Raw genomic sequence first — 19,887 nt, 5'->3', positions numbered from 1 at the left:
CTCAGCAAGCAAAAACTATGAAAGTCCCAAAATACAGTGATACTTACAACATGAAAACACAATGTGCTGTTGTCAAAACCCACCATCTATCCAGAATAACACCACCGCATAAATACTTCCAGTTAAACTGCAATTGGACTTGCCATGGGAACTCTCCAGGACGCATCACTCTGGCAAAGTTGTTTTCATATTTTATATTTGGCACACCACATCCTGTAAAGATTTAGCAGAGACTTGGTAGGTTCAGGACCTCGTGTCCACTTTTTACACTCGCTTCAAAGCTAATACATTCACAACTACACCAGCTGAATGATCATGTATTGTTAACTGCCTAGTGTGTAATTAAACTGTGTAGACATAAGGTCCCAATGGCATTGGTTAATCTCAGCCAGGACAGTTGGAGTGTTTTCTAAAAATAGCACAAATTAGGCAGGGACGATGGGGGGCGGGGGGGTGGTGGTGGTGGTGGTGGTGGTTAAAGGAAGAACAAGCGGCCTTAGGCCTGGATTTTCTAGCCCCGCCTCGAGTGAGGCTGCGCCCCAGCCAGAAGTCCGCCGACTTGTGGCGGGACCGGGAGATCGTGGCAGCGGGAGGGTGCAGAAAATCCTGCCGCACATGTCATCTTCTGCTAGAAAAAGTCCTGAATGTAAGATGGGAATTGGATCAGGCTTGGATGGTCAGACATATTGCTTGTGTAATGTGATTATTTTTTATTTGCATAGAAATTCTAAAGAAAGCGCTGTTCATGGTGAAAACATTTTACTTAAAAAAAAAATTCAGTGTTGTGAAGGGTGGGTCTAGCCGCGAATGCTCCAAACAGTTGGACCATGTCATAACACCTATTCCTCGTGGAAACGTTTATACAGAAAATACCTTTGACCACAGGTCCATCAGGTAATGTCCTAGAGGCCTGCGGGAAAAGGAAATGATGGGTCCCTTCGGATGGTTCCCCGAGCAGACTGTCAGTCATTTGGCAGAATGCCTCATCGCCAGAACTTTCAAACAAGCACCAAGATGCAGCTTGGCTGGTGGTGAGAAAGGCCCTCCCTGTCAGATCCTTCCAACACACCCAGAGCTTCACCGCCTCCGCACGTTGCCTCCGAGGTGCTGTGGTGAGGAAGAGAAGGTTGGCCACCTCTTGCTGGAAAGCGCCTTTGCCAAGATTTGGAAAGAGATGCAGTGATTTTTGTCGAGGTTCATCCCCAGCAGTTCCATGACACGACTTGGTGCTTTATGGGCTGTTCCCAGGGACACACCGAGAGAAACATCAATTGCAGCTGAAGGACCATTAACTCAAGTGAAAGATGCTCTTTAACCTGCCTAAACATGGTCTTCCAGTGTTGATTGATTGAGTGTTGCAGGCTGGCACATTCCAAGGTCCAGAACTATCTGTTGAGGGATGCACTAAAGCTTGGGGCAGCCACCGCAGAAGCACAATGAACGGTCACTGTCCAAGGCCTTTCAGCCATAGTACACCAAGGAGCTGGACATGTTGTAGAATCCCACAGTTCAATGCCTAACTAGGAACATATATTGCGAATATCAAGAACATTGAAATTGTATTGAGGCACCTTAGAGAGAAACATGCTGACTGGAGAAAAGTTTAACTCAATTGCATTTTCTATAATATTCAATTTTAAACGTTTCACCCTTGAGCTGTATGTCTGACGTGGAACGTATATGGTAAATATCAAGAGTATTGCAATTGCTTTGAGGCACCTCAGAGCAGAACATGCTGTATTGAAAAAAGTTCAATTTTATTGCACTTTCTATAACCTTTCGTTTGGAGTAATGTACTTTTGTAATTGTAATGTACTCTTACAAATTTTATGAATAAAGTATATTTCTGGGAAAAAATATTTTAAAGGATCTCTTTTATTTTCACAGCAAGTCTAGGTAATGAACATACAAAACTTTTCAAATGCACTGGAGACATATTTATGGGTTTTATCCTTTTTTGGGGGGGGGAGGGGGCGCGGGTAGCTGGTCAATAAGGGCAGACGATCTGTCTCCCTGATTTTAAACTGGGAGACTTGATCTGAAGGGATATGGAGCCGTATTTTGCTGCTTTTCAGGATACCTTAGGCACATTATGGTGGAACATCAGGCCATAGAACTGTCCTGCTGCACTGACCTGCAGCTCCCCTACACATTCTAAACATTAACCCGAAACAATCAGAACTCATGCTTACCAGGGTAACACCAACCATCTAGTAAGTTCCAAATAAATAGATAAATATAAGCCAATTTCATTTTTTTAACGTTAGCAACAAAAATATCAGGATGGCCATTCTGAAAACCACTGCACTAACTCGAGGTTTCTCTATTGCTTTGCAATGTAACTGCTTATCCTATTATGACATCACCACTTTCCTTCATAGCATGTCATGGCTTTATAAATTAAAAGTGTGACAATTATTCTCACCTGCTTTGTAATTGGTCTATTTTTGTGAACTAACAATTTTCTGCAAGGCAATTAAATGGTGCTCTCAATGTATCCCAAACCCTGTCTGGATTGTACTGCAAGGCTGAAGTTTCAAGGATCTCATTTAAAAATCAAAGAGCTACTCCATTAAAACACAAGGCCGGTAAGGAGATGGTCAAAGGTCACTTGATATTGGCCATGGTTCTGTTTGTAGTAGTCCTATCTCCGACTCAAGGTTCACAGATACATAGCTCCACTCCAGAGCTTTGAGCACAAAATCTAGAAGCCCCTCTCGGTGCAGTACTGAGGGAGTGCTGCACTGTCGGTGGTGCAGTCTCGCGAATGAGATTTTAAAATCAGAGGATGCAAAAGATGCCATTGCACTATTCCAACAGCAGGGGAGAGCTCAAGTCAACCTACACACGCTTAAAGCAGTATGTCTGTTCCTTCCGCACACCCACCTAATTTTCAAAACACAGCTCATTTCTGCTAGGGTGTTTAATTTGGTGTTTCCTGGTCTATAAACAATATACTCTTTACATTTGATGAATAAAAAAAATAATGAAATTGTGTGTCAGTGGTTAAGTCCAGTGCAGTTTTAGACAGCTCATTATATAATGGATATCACTGAAAAAAGGGGTTTCATTAGATGATGCAACAGCACTGCTGGTGTTCCTCAGGGCAGATTTCTAGGCCAAACCACCTTGAGGAATCAATGACCTTCCTCAATTACCTTCCCTCCATCAAAAGGTCAGAACTGGGGATGTATGCTGATAATTGTAGTGTTCAGTTCCAATCGTAATTCTTCGGAAAATGAAACAGCCACGCCCACATGCAGAAAGACTTGTACAACATCCAGGGTTGGGCAAGTGACATTTGCAATAAACAAGAGTCATGCAACCAATTTCTTCACCGAATCTAGCCATCTCCAACTGACAGTTATCGTCCACTGTCAACATCCTGGAGATCACCATTGACTAGAAACTGGATCAGCCACATAAATACTGTGGCTGCAAGAGTATGTCAGAGGCTGGGTAATGATTCAGCTCCTGACTTGCAAAGCCTATCACCTACAAGGCACAATTCAGGAACTTAATGTCTCCACATGCCTGGATAAGTACTGTGGGTGTACCTACAGGGTGCCCACAGGAACTACAGCAGTTCAACGCTGCAGCTCAAAGACAATTAGGGACAGACAATAAATGCTGGCCTAGCCAGCAACACCCACATCCTGTAAATGGGAAAAAAAAGCTCCAACAGTCAAGAAGATCAACACCATCCAGGACAAAGTAGTCCTTTTGACTGGTACCCCGTCCACCACCTTCACCACAGGAGCAGAGTGGTTGGTTGCAGTATGCATCATCTACAAGATGAACTGCAGCAACTCACCTATGCTTCAACAGCACCTTCTCAACCCATGACTTGCATCACCTAGAAGGCTGAGCATCAGTTGTATGGGACAATACCTACTCCAAGTTCTCCTCCAAGTCTCACAGCATCCTAGCTTGGAAATATAATCATTCCTTCATTGCCACTGGCTGAAAATTAAGGGAGTCCCTAACAGCACTGTGATCATGTCAATGGCATGGGGACAGCAGCTGTCCAAGGTGGCAGCTCACCACCACCTTAAGGGCATCTAGGAATGGCCAATAAATCCCAGCTCAGCTTCATACAGAGATGTTTCTGGTCGCTTCAGTGGCCAACAAGTGGACACAGGACAGCAGAGATAAAGGAAAACAATGAGTTGCAGGGAGAGTCAGGACCTCGAAGAGGCTTTTCAGAGCAGGGATGTGGTGCCAAGGGAGTCACATTATCTGGACATTTATCGGAGGTGTGCGCACACAAGTTGGGACCACATTTCCACACAACCGTGACCACACTTCAATTAGACATGAAATGCTTCAAGGCATCCTGAACTGGCAGAAGCACTACACAAATGCAAGATCACTTTTTTAAAAAAACTATAAATACATAGCCTACAGGAGATGGAATCAAATAAGTAAATACCAAAAAGGTAACTTATTACATGAAGATAGGTTGCGCACACACCATAAACTGAGAGAGTTTATAGGACTTTAATTATTCAATGCATATACATAGGGAAGTTATTCTGGCTACTACTAAAGAGGAAATATTTACATCAACTTTTGCCATCTAGATAAATCATAAACACAATGAAATTAAATCCATTGAATCTATAGGCAGATTACATGCTGGATAACAAAAGATTCAAATAGGTCAGAAAATAAAGTTAATTAGCCCCCTCCCCAATCATGTGATGAACTGTTCCATGGCAAGAGAGTGGGCACTTCATAAAGAATAATTGACCTCAGACCAATTCGTTAAGTAGGTCAGGTTTATAACCAGAAACCCTAGTTAATATTAAGGCTGCAGTTATACCACATACACCAATGTAATGTGGTAGCAGGGCCACAGAGAGAATGAAGTACTGATTAGATTTGGAGATGTAACGAAGCCAAATGGTGTGAGATGGACACCTGGGGAAAGCAGAGGGGCAAGAGGAGGGGGTTGGGAGTGGGGCTGAACCATTACAGGGCATGGCACCATATGGAATATACCAGTGTGAAGCTAGGATTTTAAAAGTGCACAAAGGTCCTGGTAAACCTAGAAATTCACTGCAGAACTTGTTTAAATATCATGAGAAAGTGGACTATGTTTTAAGTATCCCCCTCAGAAAAGGAGTGTGTGTGTGTGTGTAAGCACACGTGGGAGAGCTTCTTCCTGGCGGGCAGTATGCGATTGACAGCCAGACACAGCGCACAATCCAAAGAAAATCTTGTATTTGTCCAGACATGACAGTTCTGCCCAAATGTGACTTGAACTGTAAATGGCATGTAAGTCATCAGGTGGCTTACCACTGGCTTCCTTAAAAGGCTCGGAGGTAAAAATATCATGTTTCAGAAATTTCCTTTACTCAAATCTGAACAATCTTTCTAGGGCCCAGAGTGCATGTGCCATCCTGTTCAACGTCCCTTTCAGAATTGAGATTGGGAGTGGGGTGGGGGGGGGGGGGATGTTCTGCAATTCAAAAGGTACATTTTAACTAAACAGAACACAGGTCATAAGCATAGAGAAATGCACAAAAATTAACAGTAGCACACAAGGTATTCTCAGTGATACTTTAAACAAAGATTGCATTATAATGTTATCCAAGGCCAGAAGGTTCCACCAAACCATCTATGTATCATTTTAAAAATAAATCTCAATGTTGACTAATGCATTTGCAAACAGCTTCACTTAAAACAAATTTACAAACATGCATTGAAAAATTCAAAAATTCCCATATACAGTCTGGTGATAGAAACTTGTGCAGAGGCTGCATTTAATTAGTGCAATAAAGCTTCAAAAACAAAAGTGAATTCAATGCAATCTACACCGACACACAGAATTAAGGTGTAGCAGGGACCAAACGGTATCGCCACTCTCCTGAGGAGATCCAGGGGAGGTGGAGTTCCCAAACGCTTTCGCCAGACTAGTTTTGTGTTGCAACCGTTGTAATATCCCTTCGGTGTGAAGTTCGGCGAATGCAGTTATTGCAACGAGTCGCCTTCGTGTCAAAAGACAAAAGAGACAAAATTGTGCAACACCAGAGACTGCTATGGCTGATCGAGAACACAGGACTGTTATCTCAGAAAACTGGATTCGATTGAGGATAGGGGAGAAGAGAATTCTCCAGGCACCATACTCTCTAGGGAGCTTACTAACAAATGAATGCAAACTGAAATACTCCCTAAAGGCAAAATTTCATTCTAGTAATAGAAATTTATCCAGTAATTGTTTGTCTTGAGGTAATAAGTGTTCAGATGTAAATATCTTTGGATATACTAGTGAGCTTTACTAGGTTATGTGATCTAAAAATTGATTCAACATCTCTTGTTTTACGTTGATGGGATACTGTGTTGTGCCTGCTGCTGTGATGCATGGTGCCATCCAGTGGGAGGATGTAAGTTTATACCATGATTCCACGTACAGCAAGCTCCTGAGTTTGGCAGTGTTAATGGAGGAGGTGGAGGGGGCAAGGGGAGGGAGAGGAAGTTGGATCCTTCCCCTTAGGGAGGGAAAGAAGGAAAGTTGAGAGCACAAGTTTGTCCTGGCCCCCCTCGTCTACTTCCTTTAAGCAGCCTCAAAAGGAAATAGTAGATGACTTGCTCACTGCAGAAAAAAGTGCCGGGGGATGGACAGAACCCATTCTAAAGGGGGGAGCGGAAGACAACACACACAAAATCCTGAATAAGTCAGAAAACCCAACACTGTGAAGTGCCATCAACAGATATGTAAATCACCATAATCCAACAGGCTGTCAATTTATGAAGGATTACTGGTGATGGAAAATATTATGGGTATGAAAGCTGTTACATGTAATCTGCAATTTTTTTTTGGCCTCAGATTAACATCTGCTCATTGTGATTGTGGTGGCCAAACTCAACATCTGTCCCATCGAGGCTTGATCTTAAAACATAATTTTGTCCTAAATTTGATTTTTCATTATTTAATATAAGTCATTCAGTAAATGTTAAGCAGAGGTCCATATGCCTATATAAAGCAATAATGGGAAGGCTGTAGCATTGCTATTCTGCAGGATCAGGTCTAACGGATCTGAAGGGCCTTCATCTCAACCTATCGAATCTAAATAATTAAAAATACAAGTTTAATTGCCTATTCGGATTGCAGAACAACTGCAAGCAAAGAGGTAAAGTAAAAGATTATGCAACACACTACAAATATACAATCCTTTATGATTTCGTCCTTGCTTCCAGTTTACAAACAATGCAAAGTGCATTAAAATTTATAATGTAAAAATAACATGGGATGTTTCCATTGGTCGAGAGGAATGCTATGCGATTATATGCGGGTAGGAAGGCTTTTTAACCTCAGGTGTAACAGGAGTAGGAACAACCAACCAGGTGGCAGCTTTGGTTGAGCTTGAAATCAAAGCACTTCACAAGCTAGTTGGTAGCATCGGTGCATCTTATCATCTTTACACCTTCAACTGTTTACTGTACACTGGCTCTTTGCAACTGTTGTAACTCATGCTCCATCCGATGAATCAGCACCTCCACTATACCAAAGGTGCTGCAAGGTCCTTCTTGGGATGAGTTTCTGCAGGTTAAAAGGTTTTAATGGCAATGGGAGGAGTTAGCTTCAACAGGTTTATGATGATATAGAGGCAGACAGACTAGGAAGGGGCGAGGTACAAACTCTAGCCTATACTAAATCTTCTCATCTCAGCTTGAGGACGAGGAAATAACTAGGCTGGCTCCTCACTCCTAGCCCAGGTGTTAAAGGTCAATTGTTTGTCCTCCCATGTGCTATCCAGGCTGAGGTCAACAAACTTGATGCAGGCCAGGGACAGAGCCAAGGAGCTCCCTAATCTGCATGTCTCTGGATGACAACAAACTTGCCAAAGTTAATTTATTTAAAAAGAAATTCTCTTTGTTGGAAGGGTGCGTGAAAGCACAAACATCAGATGAGGGTAGGATTGAAGAACCGGAGGGCTGGCAGCATCTTATAAATCACAGCCCAGTCAAAAATCTGCATCTTCAAGGGGAGAAAATGGGTTGCGGGCAGAAGAGAAGAATGTGCAACTCACTAAGTGGCAAGTAAATTAGCATTGATGCACCCATGTTTGACAAGTAAAGAAGGGAGATAACTGTAAACTTCAATTTAAAGATAAATAAATAATTACATCTAATTCTGTGAGCTTAACATACAACCAGTTGATTTAGAGTCACTATTCCACCTTTTTGTGGATTTAATCACAGTTGGAAAATTACAGGTTGGCGGCAGGGTTGGCAACATCCAACAGTAGTTTCAGCTTTGAGTCTCCAGAGGCTTGTCTAAATTCTTCAGACTGTCCAGGAATCTTTCAGGAGTCAGGATGTGAGTGGAGCCTGTGGTGGAGGCAAAAGGTGGACATGTTGTTCTGGTACTGATCAAATTGTGGAATGTTTTACCTAAGCTGACCTTTCTGAAGAAGAGCTCTCCTATGGAAAGCTTTCAGGCAAAGGAAAAAGCCATTAGCCTCAGAAACCAGCTCTCTGATCCACAGGATCAGAATGCCTCTACTAGATTTGCATCAAAGCCTTTAAACCTTTTGTTCTTCTGAATTCAATTGCTCTTGACCCAATTCCAGCAGCCACTGCAATGGGATTCCCAAGTCACTTACTTCAAAAACCATTTATCATTTGGTGAACAAGTGCTGTCCAATTTCATTTCATACACTTAATGCCTTAAGTGTCAAACTTGTCTTTTCCTCCTCCTCCTCCTCCCCCACCACCCCCAAAATCAGGAATGGTGCTTCCAAATTCCAATCTGATTCCTGCAGGTTTTTGCAAGCTCCATCTGGATAAATTTAAAATGATCTAAAATCTACACTAGCTATTTTCTACACACTTAACTCTGCCAATGTCAAATCTTTCATGGTTGTCTCTATGAGTATAATAAAGCGGTAAATGGACAAAAGCAATAATATAGTTAACAAAGAAACACGGGGTGTAGGGGGTGTTACCATTTTAAATAGGTTGCCTATAGTGATACAAATACCAACCAGAATGGACTTGATGAAGGAATGCTCCCATTAATCAAGCCTGGAGCAACAACTGCTATAAGCAGCTAGAACTAATTTCACGGATGCAACTTTTATTAATTAACTATTAACTCACTGCATTGGGCTGGACAAATAATCCTGCCGTACTCAGGTGATGCTGTTTGCTGTAGTTTCAGTTACCAACTCGGAGACTGTTTGCTGTAGTTTATAAATAAATTAAAACCATAACTCCCACCCTACCTCCAATTCAATGTCAATATTCACTCCGTTTTAAACAGTGCCCATTAGATAAGTTCGAGTGCCAATATGTTTTGCACTGAGGTTCAGTGTATTTTTAGCGGGGCAAATGATGGTCGAAACTCAGTACAGGAAGTAACAAAGCTGACAAAACTTACCAATCAACACCTCCCATTTGTTGTCGGTGGCCTTTGTTACTTCGTATGCGCAGCGCATCTCAGACATGGAAACCCCTCCAATAACAAAAACAATGAGCCGGGGCCCAGTTCTATACTCTGTTGGAGTCTTGTTCTTGTGCCAATGACCAAAGCGGGCGCTTGAGGAAGTAACAAAAATTCACGTTATTAAAGTTTTCCCATGTGCGATTAACAAAGGGTGTCTCAGGGTTGCAAGAGGGGATCAAAGGTTACGGGGAGAAGGCGGGAGAATGGTGTTGAGAAACATATCAGCCATGATTGAATGGCGGAGCAGACTTGATAGGCCGAATGGCCTAATTTCTGCTCCTATGTCTTATGGAGTCTCAGTGCCGGGGTAACAACATGCAAACAATCTCATCCTCATAAACGGAGGAGTAAACATCACTTTGGGCTGATGGCGACACTGGCAAGGTGACCGTTTATTGACCATCCTAGCTGCCCAGAGTAATGGTTTGATGCAACTGAGTAGCTTGCTCAGAAGAAGGTACCTTCAGAAGGCAGGTAAAAATCAACCACATCGGTGTGGCACTGGGGGTTACATATAGGCCAGATCAGGCAAAGACATCAGGTACCTCCCCTTAAGGGACATTGGTGAACCAATTGGATTTTTACACCAGGCAGCTTCATGGTCACTTTGTGGAATCAGTTTTTTTTTAAAAATTTACGGATTTTTAAAGCTTCAATTTAAATTCTCAAACTGCCAGGGTGGGTTTTGAACTCGTCCTATGGATTACGAGATGAGTAACAATTTCTATACTATCCATATACCCTTTCTAATATGTACAGTGACTTTAAACAGAAAGAAAGTGACCCATTTTCTTCAAAGAAGATGAGAAATTGCCAAATTGGCTCAAGAGTGTTCAGCCCCAGCAGACTGGATGCAGGGAGCTCATCACTCACATACCTCACGGCTGTCTGAGTTGCTGTACTTGGGGCAGGGTCCGACACAAACGGCCATTGCTTTTTGCAAAGCTTTTCTTCTGTAGCTTCCTGTAGGAATTACAAGTTGTTACATCAAAAATGCATACTGTTGTAAATCAATGGATGATGATTTGCAGTACAGGACAATCCATTTTTCAATCGAGATTTTAAATACGTAAACTTCATATAGTAATGTGCAATATCCAATAGAGACATTATGAACTGCACCACTTCTGCCATCATTTTTACAGCTTTAATATTCCAGAGAATTGTTCATTCTCTATTATAGACAAATTAACACTGCATTCCCTCCTTCTAATTTTGCTAGTCAAAAGAAATATATTTCACGCTTATGAAACCTTGAGGTATCGGCACGGAATAAAACAGAGAAACACAGCTCACTTTCCCTGACTGGTGAATATGTGGCAATCATAAATTAACAGTTTCCTCTGTAGATCGGAGGCCCACATTTTATTCACACTACAGTACCTCCATAATATCTTTGATGACTGGAGTCCACCTGGAGAGCTGGTAAGTTGATTCTGTTCGTAATTTTCTTTCTGGTTTAGACTTTGAAGATAATCCGCTCTTAAAATGAAGTTTAAAAAAAAAGTACACATTAACTTCTCTAATTTCAGGTGCCAACATTTGGTCTTTTTCCACTTTTAAAATCCCTTAAAATCTTTGTGATTTGAAGTAAATCCAGAGGGATATATCCAAAACATTTCCACATTTGCCCTAAAACTACATTTCTTTGCCACTTAAAAATCAATTCAGTGTACAATGACATTTTCTGTTCTTCTGCCAGACCGTGTGTTCGACCAGGACCCGATTTCTGAATCCCACTTCCTTCTATTCATCACCAAATGAAACGTCCACCTTTGCAACATCCTCCATTTGCACCTCATACCCAAATCAGCAGAAAATTTTATTTGTACTTTAGTCACCTCTGAACTCAAATTTTCTAACGCATCACTCACTAACCTCCCAACTTTCACAAATAGCTGATGCAGTATAAGTTAATACCGCAGTGAAGCGACCAAGTGTGTTCCTAAATTGTAGCACAATAATCACACTTTACAACGTCTACAATGTGGCTGAACACGGGACATGTAGGAAAATCAGATATATTACTACCAATTTAACATCTTCCTAGCCCATCTTTTGGCCCATTACTACCCCGTTTTGCCTTGCAACATCATCCCTTCTGTTATTTAATCTCTCCTGCCTTCCACCCTGTCACAGACCTTCCCTTTTGTCCTCCCCCTCCCCCAGCCTCTGTACTTGTTTAAATACCTGTTATATCTCTTAACTTTTTCCAGTTCTGATGGAAGGTCATTGACCGGACAGATGCAGACTGATCTGCTGTGTATTGCCAGCATTTTATGTTTTTAGGTATTACCATAAAACCTTACCACAATTCAGGAACACACTTGTTACAATTGAACTCAGATAGTGATTATTGGCACTGCCTTACAGTTATACATATGGAAAACTAAATTCTTATACCTTTGCTCAAGAAAATTAATTACTACCTTCCAGGTTTCTGCACACATTTAAAGCAAAACTAAAATAAGGAAGTTGGTCAATTTAAGTGATGCATACCCCAGCTATGATTGTTGCACCCAGATTCTGATAGTTTCGGATTATATTGCTGTCTTCCTGGATATTTGCATGCTGTATAAGTTTGGTGAGGTTCTCTTCTGTGATCCCTGAAATGACCAAACCGAACAGGTTCAACCAAAGGAAATTAGATAATATAAACACAGTAATAAAGAAAATATTTCTTATACCTTTCCCCCTTACCTCACAAAAGCTTCCACAAGAACCAGTAACAGCCATTTTTCACATTGGTCTCACAACAGTGGATTTTGTATATAAGAGAAGGGAGAGGGGGTAGGCCTTACGGTCCCTCAAGCCTGCATCACCATTCAATAAGATCACGGTTGGTCTTTCATATGAACCCTACCTTTCTTGCCCTCCCTATCCCCATTTCCCTTGATTCCCTTATTGCCCAAAAATCTAAGTGATTCAACCTTTGACTATACTCACTGATTGAGCACCCCCAGCCCTCTGGGGTCAGGGTGACAACTGTCCTTTATTTTATGGGATTGTCCCAAAACTGAGCCCGGTATCTTGGGTTGCATGCATCTGGGACACTGTTTGTCCTGTAAATCTTGTGCAACTGCAGTAACTCTCACAACTCTAGCAGCAAACACTCCCCCTCTCTCTTGGCAACATGCTCTAATGCCAGAGTTTCCCTTAATTTTCCCCGTGAGAGTTAGTCATCCTGTCTGGGGTAGATAATTCCAAAGATTCACCTCCTCTCAGCCTAGATGGCTGGCCCCCTATTGTGAAACTATGCTCCTTAGTTCTAGACTTTCTAGTTGGGGGTGAGGGGGTAACAGTTTCTCAGCATCTATGCTGTCAAGCCCTCAGAATCCTCCACGTTTCAATGAGAGACACTGGCAGGCTGTTTGCATGGGGAAGACACCCCCATCAAGCCCACACTTGTCCTTGCCCAACACCTAGACAATGACTTTCCAGCAGGGGTAATTGGACAGCGATTAGCAACTAATGTTAATGTTCTCCAAAGCCCAAAGGCTCTAAGCCCAACACTGAGATCAATTAACTCAGCTAGAGAATGACCTTGATAACACACCAATGCTGAAATTAGTGTGACTGGACAGTTACAAATGGAGGATGTTGCATTAAACTTAATAACTTGGGGTATGTGACTTAACATACAATATGTTCAAGTTTAAATGAGACTTCAGATAGTCAGATTTTTAAGAGACTTTCTACTTAAAAGCTCAAAGAGCCACCTTACTACTTAGCAAACGTTCGTCAAATCACATCAGTTCATCTTTTATTTAAAATGCTATAATAATAATAAATTTTTGTGCTTAAGTTAATGGGATTCTACGGAAAGGAATGCTTGTCTATTTCAGGCAACCAGTGTCAACAGCAAGCACTCCCTGGTTAGCATTGCTCAGCACAATGCAGATTATGGCTCCACCTATTCTTACCCTACAACGTGCCTCAGCCCCGACCTCAAAAGAGCACCCACTTGCCTCTTTGCCCTACTTACTGCATAATACATTTCGTTGCAAAGACATGGACAATTAGCAGAGAATCTGGGCCAACTGTTAGTGGAGGCTCATGACCACTACAGAGGGAATTGACTGCCCAACTCCGGTTCATACTGGACCAGCAAATTGTTAATTTGGTTGGATTTAAGCCCAGGATGTGAAGGCAAGAGGCCAATTCTAAGCTATCCCACCACTCAAGTTCCCCAGCCCACTTCTTAAATTATGTTGCCACAAAGCCGAATGTCCTCACTGAAGTGATCTCAAACCTTGCCAAAATGATACCAGTTGTCAACTTAATTACTTTACTTCAAAACTATGCTGCATCTTTACACTGAGGCAAAAATGAAAGATTTGTAACTTCAATGCTAAAACTACAGTGTGACTGGTCTGTTGTGTAAAGCGGGTGAAAATTGGTGACCACTGAGCAGTGCAAAACTATTTGAACTAATATAAAAATAGCACAAGTTATACTGCACCATTTTTGAGGAAGATGTATAGAAGGATAATCCTGATCTTGTCATAGGGTTTGATGCTAGTATCCAGTAAGATTGGCACAATTATTTTCATGGGATCTTTAACCTTCTCCCCCTCTGAATCAGTCCCCATAGCAAGGTCCTGTTTGCAGGAAACAAGTTTGTGTTATTAATCTGATGTACAAATATTCTACATAACAACAGGTTTCTATACAGAGCAATTGCAAAGAAAAATTCAATTTTGTAGCAGTTTGGAATATATCCCAGAAATGTCAAAATACAATGAGACACACTTTGAAAGGCATCAATTAACAAGACTTCAAATATCACTGTTACTGTCACTGTGAATCAGTGACCAAAATATTACCTGCCACTAGTATTGACTCCAGACTGGTGCACACATTCTATGCACTGACCTGCTCAACTTTACACATCTTTTCAACTGAGCCCTTGAAGTGCTTCATACAGTCTTCAACCAAGTGCAAGTGTGTGGAGTACTAGAAGGAAAAACAACAGGAGGGACATTATCACGAGGACAGCTGCACTCTTGTCACAGGGATGCAAATAACTGAGAAATAAGACACTAGCAGGACTACTGTACATAAAACAGGGATTCATCAATCCTTATCCTTAATTTAAAATTAATTGCAAGGGAAATAGATCTTGAAGTCCAACAGTCAAAAATTACAAGTTCTTGAACTGAATTGTGTTCCTTCCTTCCCACCTACTACTGAGGGTTCAGTCAGATTACATAGTACTGCATAACCCTTAATCATAACTAATTTACACTGCTTCTTGTAGACAGTGTACATTTATCAAATATAAATAGGGTTGTTTCTTTATTCAGAACTTGCCCTTTTAACTACTAAAAACATCAAGCTAACTGGTATAGTTTATTCAACAGGGTGCAATTTATTGGGTATCTTAAACTCTTTTTCCTCCAATATTTTAGCTCTGGTTGTTGGTGTTTTTGAACTAAAAATACATGTGCTCGTTTGTTCTCTACCCTCTTCACAGAGATGGCAAACTATAGTGGTACTCACTTTGCTGAGCTCCTTCTGATATTGAGGCATTTTCTTTAGTATTTGAGAAAGATCCCGCAGGTTAGCCTGAAAGTAAAAAAAAACAAGCGTTTTTGGCACTTTAAAAAAAAACTTCAGTTCTCTCCCCTTCCCTTCTCAAGGTATTGTAGGCTAAACAGTCATTCTTCACATTACAGCCTCAACATGAAGTGCTGGACTTCTTGACAGTCATTAGGGTAGGTGAGCTTCACAGCTGAATCTGATCCTGTCCACACCTGTGTGACAAAAGTATAATAATTTTCATAATATTTTTCTCATTTATTGTGGAGTAGGTTTATGTATGAGTGTAATTATAGTTGGGTCTGTGTGGTTTAATTACATTTGGAGTCAAGTAACTGAAATCTTGGAATCATCAAAAGAAGCTTGGTGCTTGACATTCAAATGGGTAAAACAGATGCTGGCTTAGCATGTAAGGGAATTTGCATTTTTAGATAAAAGAGATTCGGATTTCAATGGGATTTTAGTCTGTTTACAACTAGCCAAGGCTAAGAAGGGTGTTTATTTTTCCCAAAGTTACTGACAATATTGGCAACATGATAGTTTTTGAGGAAAATACATTTTCAAAGACATATAGAACAAAAGAATTTACATATTAAAAAGAGAGAAACATATACTGAAGGATTTTCCCCTTGGCGATTTGGGGGCGGGGCCCGCTTGCCGAGGGGAAAATGACACGGGATGATGTTGGGAGGAACCCCCGACGTCATCCCAGTCTATTTAAATCTTCAAGAAGGCAGGTGGACAGCAAAATCAGCTGTCCGCCCGCCGACCTGTCAATGACCAATTACGGCCATTGACAGGCTAATTAACCTTGTTAAAGACCCTGCCTGTTCAAGCTCAAGGCTGGCGGGCAGGCCAGGAGCCCCAGCGGGCTCCAAAATTTCATGAAACTTCATCCACAGGCGGGATGAAGTTTCATGTCCGTTTTTAAAAAATTTAATAAACTTTATGTGCTTCTTATTAACATGTCCCATCTTGTGTGACATTGTTACATGAAGGGCATAGTGCTTCCTGTCAGACAGGCCACTGGGCGGGCCTTAATTGGCCTGCCCACTCAAAACGGCAGGGTAAAGAGTCAACTTCCTTTACATTTATGTATTGATTTCTGCACTCACCCCACCCCACCCAAATTTCAATGTTGATAAGCCTGGGTCAAGATTAACCAAGCAATACATCAGCAGTTGGGGAAAAGGAAATAATAAATTGAGAGTGCTTAGGTGATGCTAAGCTTCATCTAAAGTTAGTGTATTGTAGGAGATCAGGGACAAGTTCCATAATGTTGAAGTATTTGGTCAAGAATGAATTCATATAGAACAGTGCTGTCCAATACACTCGCCACATCTGGTGAACTGATGCTCTTCACCAGCTGAGACTGCTTTTAATCAGATGGACATTAGAACCCTGCGGCAGCCCATTAGACTGAGGACCTGGTTCCAGATTCTGTCTGTCACAGACCGTAGCTATGTTGAAAGTAAACAGAAAATCCTGCAGAAAAAAAACCAATCCTTAACATTAAACAACTGTGGTCTAGCTTCATTAAGGTATGGAGTAAACAGGCCCCCATTGAAGAAGTGAAATCATACAGTCAGTAATTTACGGTACAGAATGTTGAAATATTTTAATTGATACACCACAACTGGATATAGTGGTTAGTTGCTGCTACTAAAATTATTTGACAGAGCTGCTGTCACAGTTCAGTACACTTTTGCTCATCTTTAGTCCTTTCCCTCAATGCCAGTTCATCTCTGGGAGGTTGTTACAAGACTTTGTATCATGTTGATGACTGCCACAAGTTTGATGGGCGTCGGGGTCCTACACTGCTGTAGGAGTTAGTGCAATGATCTTGATTTCAAAATAGCAAAGGTGAAAGGTCCAAGTTACGAGAAAATGTTGGTAGAAGTTTGGGTCTTCAATGGGAAAAGGGGCCTCAGATGATCTTTGTAAGGGGATCATTCCAGAATATTATTTTAAAGCAATTGCAAGAACAATAGTGAGGGCGTCACTGGTTAAAATTAAATTAAATTAAATTTTAAAATTGAAATTAACAGTAAATTTCATACAGGTATCAGGAACATCTTCTCCATGAGTGATTGGTATATGGACTTGAGAATAGCGGAAGTAAATATCCTGACTAACTTAAGAAAACAATTGACACTGCAATGGGATTGGGGGAGGGGGCAGAGAACAGAATGGGTAAGCGTAGGATCTTTATGGATGAATGTAAAAAAGGATGGGCTGAATGGCCTTCCTCATCCATACTTAGCCTATAATGTTATGTAGAGAGGGGAAATTTTATAATGCATCAATGCTAAATCTGCACATACCAAAACTTGTAATGTGGTGACGTTGCACTGATCAGACAGAGAGAAATACACATGGGTCTGGCAGCAATGCCACTTTGACAGTGGGTAGAAATGTCATGGGACAAACTTCATGGCATATACTGTCAGAACATTGGAGTATCAGCACCTGTTAGCCAGCACTGCTGCCTCCAATATTCCAACTAAACATTAAACAACATTATGTTTCTTTGATTGACGAAAACAAACTCAGAGGCATTTTTGATGTAGCCGATTGCTTCAGAATGTCACCACGTTCAGTAACGTATCTACTGCCACCTCAGCAAGTTCAACACTGGTGTGAATAACCTACCTTTACAAAAATGTAGAGTAACGTTGGACAGTAAAGAATTAAGTTTAAAATTAGGTAATATTTCTTTATATAAGCTTAGCAGAAGAGAAGGTTTGAAAGACGCAAAAGAAAATCCAGTCAAAAATGGAGTTGCAGCTCATATACAGAGTAGGCCATTCAACTCAACTAGTCTGTACTGTTATTTATACTCCACATGAGTCTCCTATTCCATTTACCTCATCTTAACCTTTCAGCATATCTTTCTCTTCGGTACATTATATATAGATGCAAGTATTTCCACTGCACGTGGCACACCTTTCTTTCTCTAACTGTAGTTCCCTGTTTTTTATGTTCTACCGTAAAACTGCCCCCTCAACAAAAAAAAGTGAAAGAAATGGGTTTTAGAATTGGATTTATAATTAAGGAAGTGTGTTATGTGGAGAGGTATGTGAACTGTCGTGAACACTCAAGAAAACGCTGCTCACCTTATCAGTCGTCATCCTTTTGCTTTCACAGAATGTCTTTAATAACTCTGTTACTTTCCTGTGTGTTAGGAGGGGAAAAAAAACATGCAAGGTAGATATATGGTGCAGGCTCTTGTATGGAAATATGCAAATCTATTAACAGAACAACAGTGTAGGGTTAAACGATGTATTTATACTAACGGCCCAGCCTTGCAGAACCTGATTACAAAGCAAACTCTCAGGAGAGAAGTCTGCACGTTTCCATTTGTATGATGCATTGAGCTGTAACATTTTAAATTTACTCAGCACAGGACTCCAAAGAGGTTACATTTCCATCGTTTTAGGAGCGCTGTGGATGCTGTTTGCGAAGTCTGTAATAAACAGTTATTGTCACACTATCAGAATAGACCTGGAGCACTTTTCAATCCTCCCAACTTTAGCCTTTTGAGCATTTCGTCCATTTCTTCAGCTCGCCCACGGCAGAGTTCATTCTCCCTGCCCTCTCCTCCAAACCCAGGTGCCACTCTATTTCAATCCTTGCCTTTAAAAGCCTAGCTGTCACTTCATTCTCCCATTATTAAGTATTTTAAAAAAAAAAACGCAACTCTGGAATGGCTTGCTAAGTTTCTCTATGTTAAAAAGTGTTTTATAAACACAAATTGTTTACATTAATTTGTACATAATGGCACCCCCTCAGAATAATCAAGTCCCCAAATTCTAATCTTTCATACAATGAACATGGGAAAGTGCAATATAGATGAGAAAAGAGCATTTTGCAGTTTTATTCAAAGAAAAGTGATGATACATAAATAACAAAAGTTGTTGTACAACAAAATGTCGAGACACAAGGCTTTGCCCTGGGAAAATTTTGGTGATCAAAATGGGGGATAAACGGAGGTTGCACTGCAATTGAAGCAGGAGGATTCCACAGAGCAATCTAAACTTTTGCATGATTAACCTACTCAGATTTTAAAAATGTCTTAAATTATACAAACTGGAATGATATTTTAAGCAAGCTTGAGAATCTGGATTAAGAATTCAATGACAACTTTCCGTACTTCCCAGCTTTGTAACAAACTACTTATATCCCATCTCCCCCCAATCCCTCCACATCAGGTGACAATGGCAGTGCTTATCAGTGAACACCAGGATGAACCTGAAGGAGACACCTGCCTTTCAGTGTGTTCATGTGTAAAATTAATTAAATGCGATTTTGTCAAATTTTTTCCCATTGCAATACTGTATTCCCTACAGGAAATCAACTCGAAATAGGAGGGCATAGGAAAGTTCTGAGAATTAGGTTGCAGTTTTACTATTAGTGGAATTAGCTTGTGTGTGTAGAATTACTACATTACAGCAGTGACTACACTTCAAAAGTATTTCCATGGTTTTAAAGCATTTTGAGACATCCGGTGGTGTGAAAGGTGCTCTGTAAACAAGTGTCTTTCTTTGTTATTCTTATTACAAAACCTCTTTACTACACTCATTTTTTAACACAGCTGATGTGTGCTAAATAATTACTACTTATTGTTCTGGGTTACATTCCTTAGGGGCTAAAGGAAGTGGTTATTATATATTGACAATCTGTTTGGTAGAAGTCAGGACTAGGCTGGAAATAATGATAATGTGTGTGAATCTGCTATCCTGAGTAGAAGAAATACACACCTTGTTCTAAACCTGCACTTATATAGCATATTTCATGATCTCAGAGTATCCCAAAGTAATTTAAGTAAATTAAGTACTTTTGAAGTATAGTCTCACAGTTGCAAAGGAAGGTTCCACAAACAGCAGCACAAT

The 19,887-nt window shown here is 40.8% G+C and overlaps 1 protein-coding gene across 3 annotated transcripts in view; it reads right to left on the bottom strand.

The window, feature by feature from the left end:
• Positions 1–4,481: 4,481 nt before the first annotated feature.
• Positions 4,482–19,887, bottom strand: part of stxbp2 (syntaxin binding protein 2) — a 55,997-nt gene continuing 40,591 nt past the window's right edge. For all 3 annotated transcript variants that reach the window (XM_041177087.1, XM_041177088.1, XM_041177089.1), the window contains exons 11-19: positions 18,112–18,169; positions 14,957–15,022; positions 14,330–14,410; positions 13,917–14,055; positions 11,954–12,060; positions 10,838–10,936; positions 10,332–10,417; positions 9,389–9,546; positions 4,482–8,337 (exon numbers count right to left, since the gene is read on the bottom strand). In XM_041177087.1, the coding sequence (XP_041033021.1) occupies positions 8,258–8,337; positions 9,389–9,546; positions 10,332–10,417; positions 10,838–10,936; positions 11,954–12,060; positions 13,917–14,055; positions 14,330–14,410; positions 14,957–15,022; positions 18,112–18,169 (874 nt within the window). In that variant the 3' untranslated portion in view covers positions 4,482–8,257. The remainder of the gene's footprint in view (positions 8,338–9,388; positions 9,547–10,331; positions 10,418–10,837; positions 10,937–11,953; positions 12,061–13,916; positions 14,056–14,329; positions 14,411–14,956; positions 15,023–18,111; positions 18,170–19,887) is intronic.

Source organism: Carcharodon carcharias, chromosome 30, assembly GCF_017639515.1.
Source record: "Carcharodon carcharias isolate sCarCar2 chromosome 30, sCarCar2.pri, whole genome shotgun sequence".
Taxonomy (NCBI): domain Eukaryota; kingdom Metazoa; phylum Chordata; class Chondrichthyes; order Lamniformes; family Lamnidae; genus Carcharodon; species Carcharodon carcharias.
This window is presented reverse-complemented; position numbering and strand designations above follow the sequence as displayed.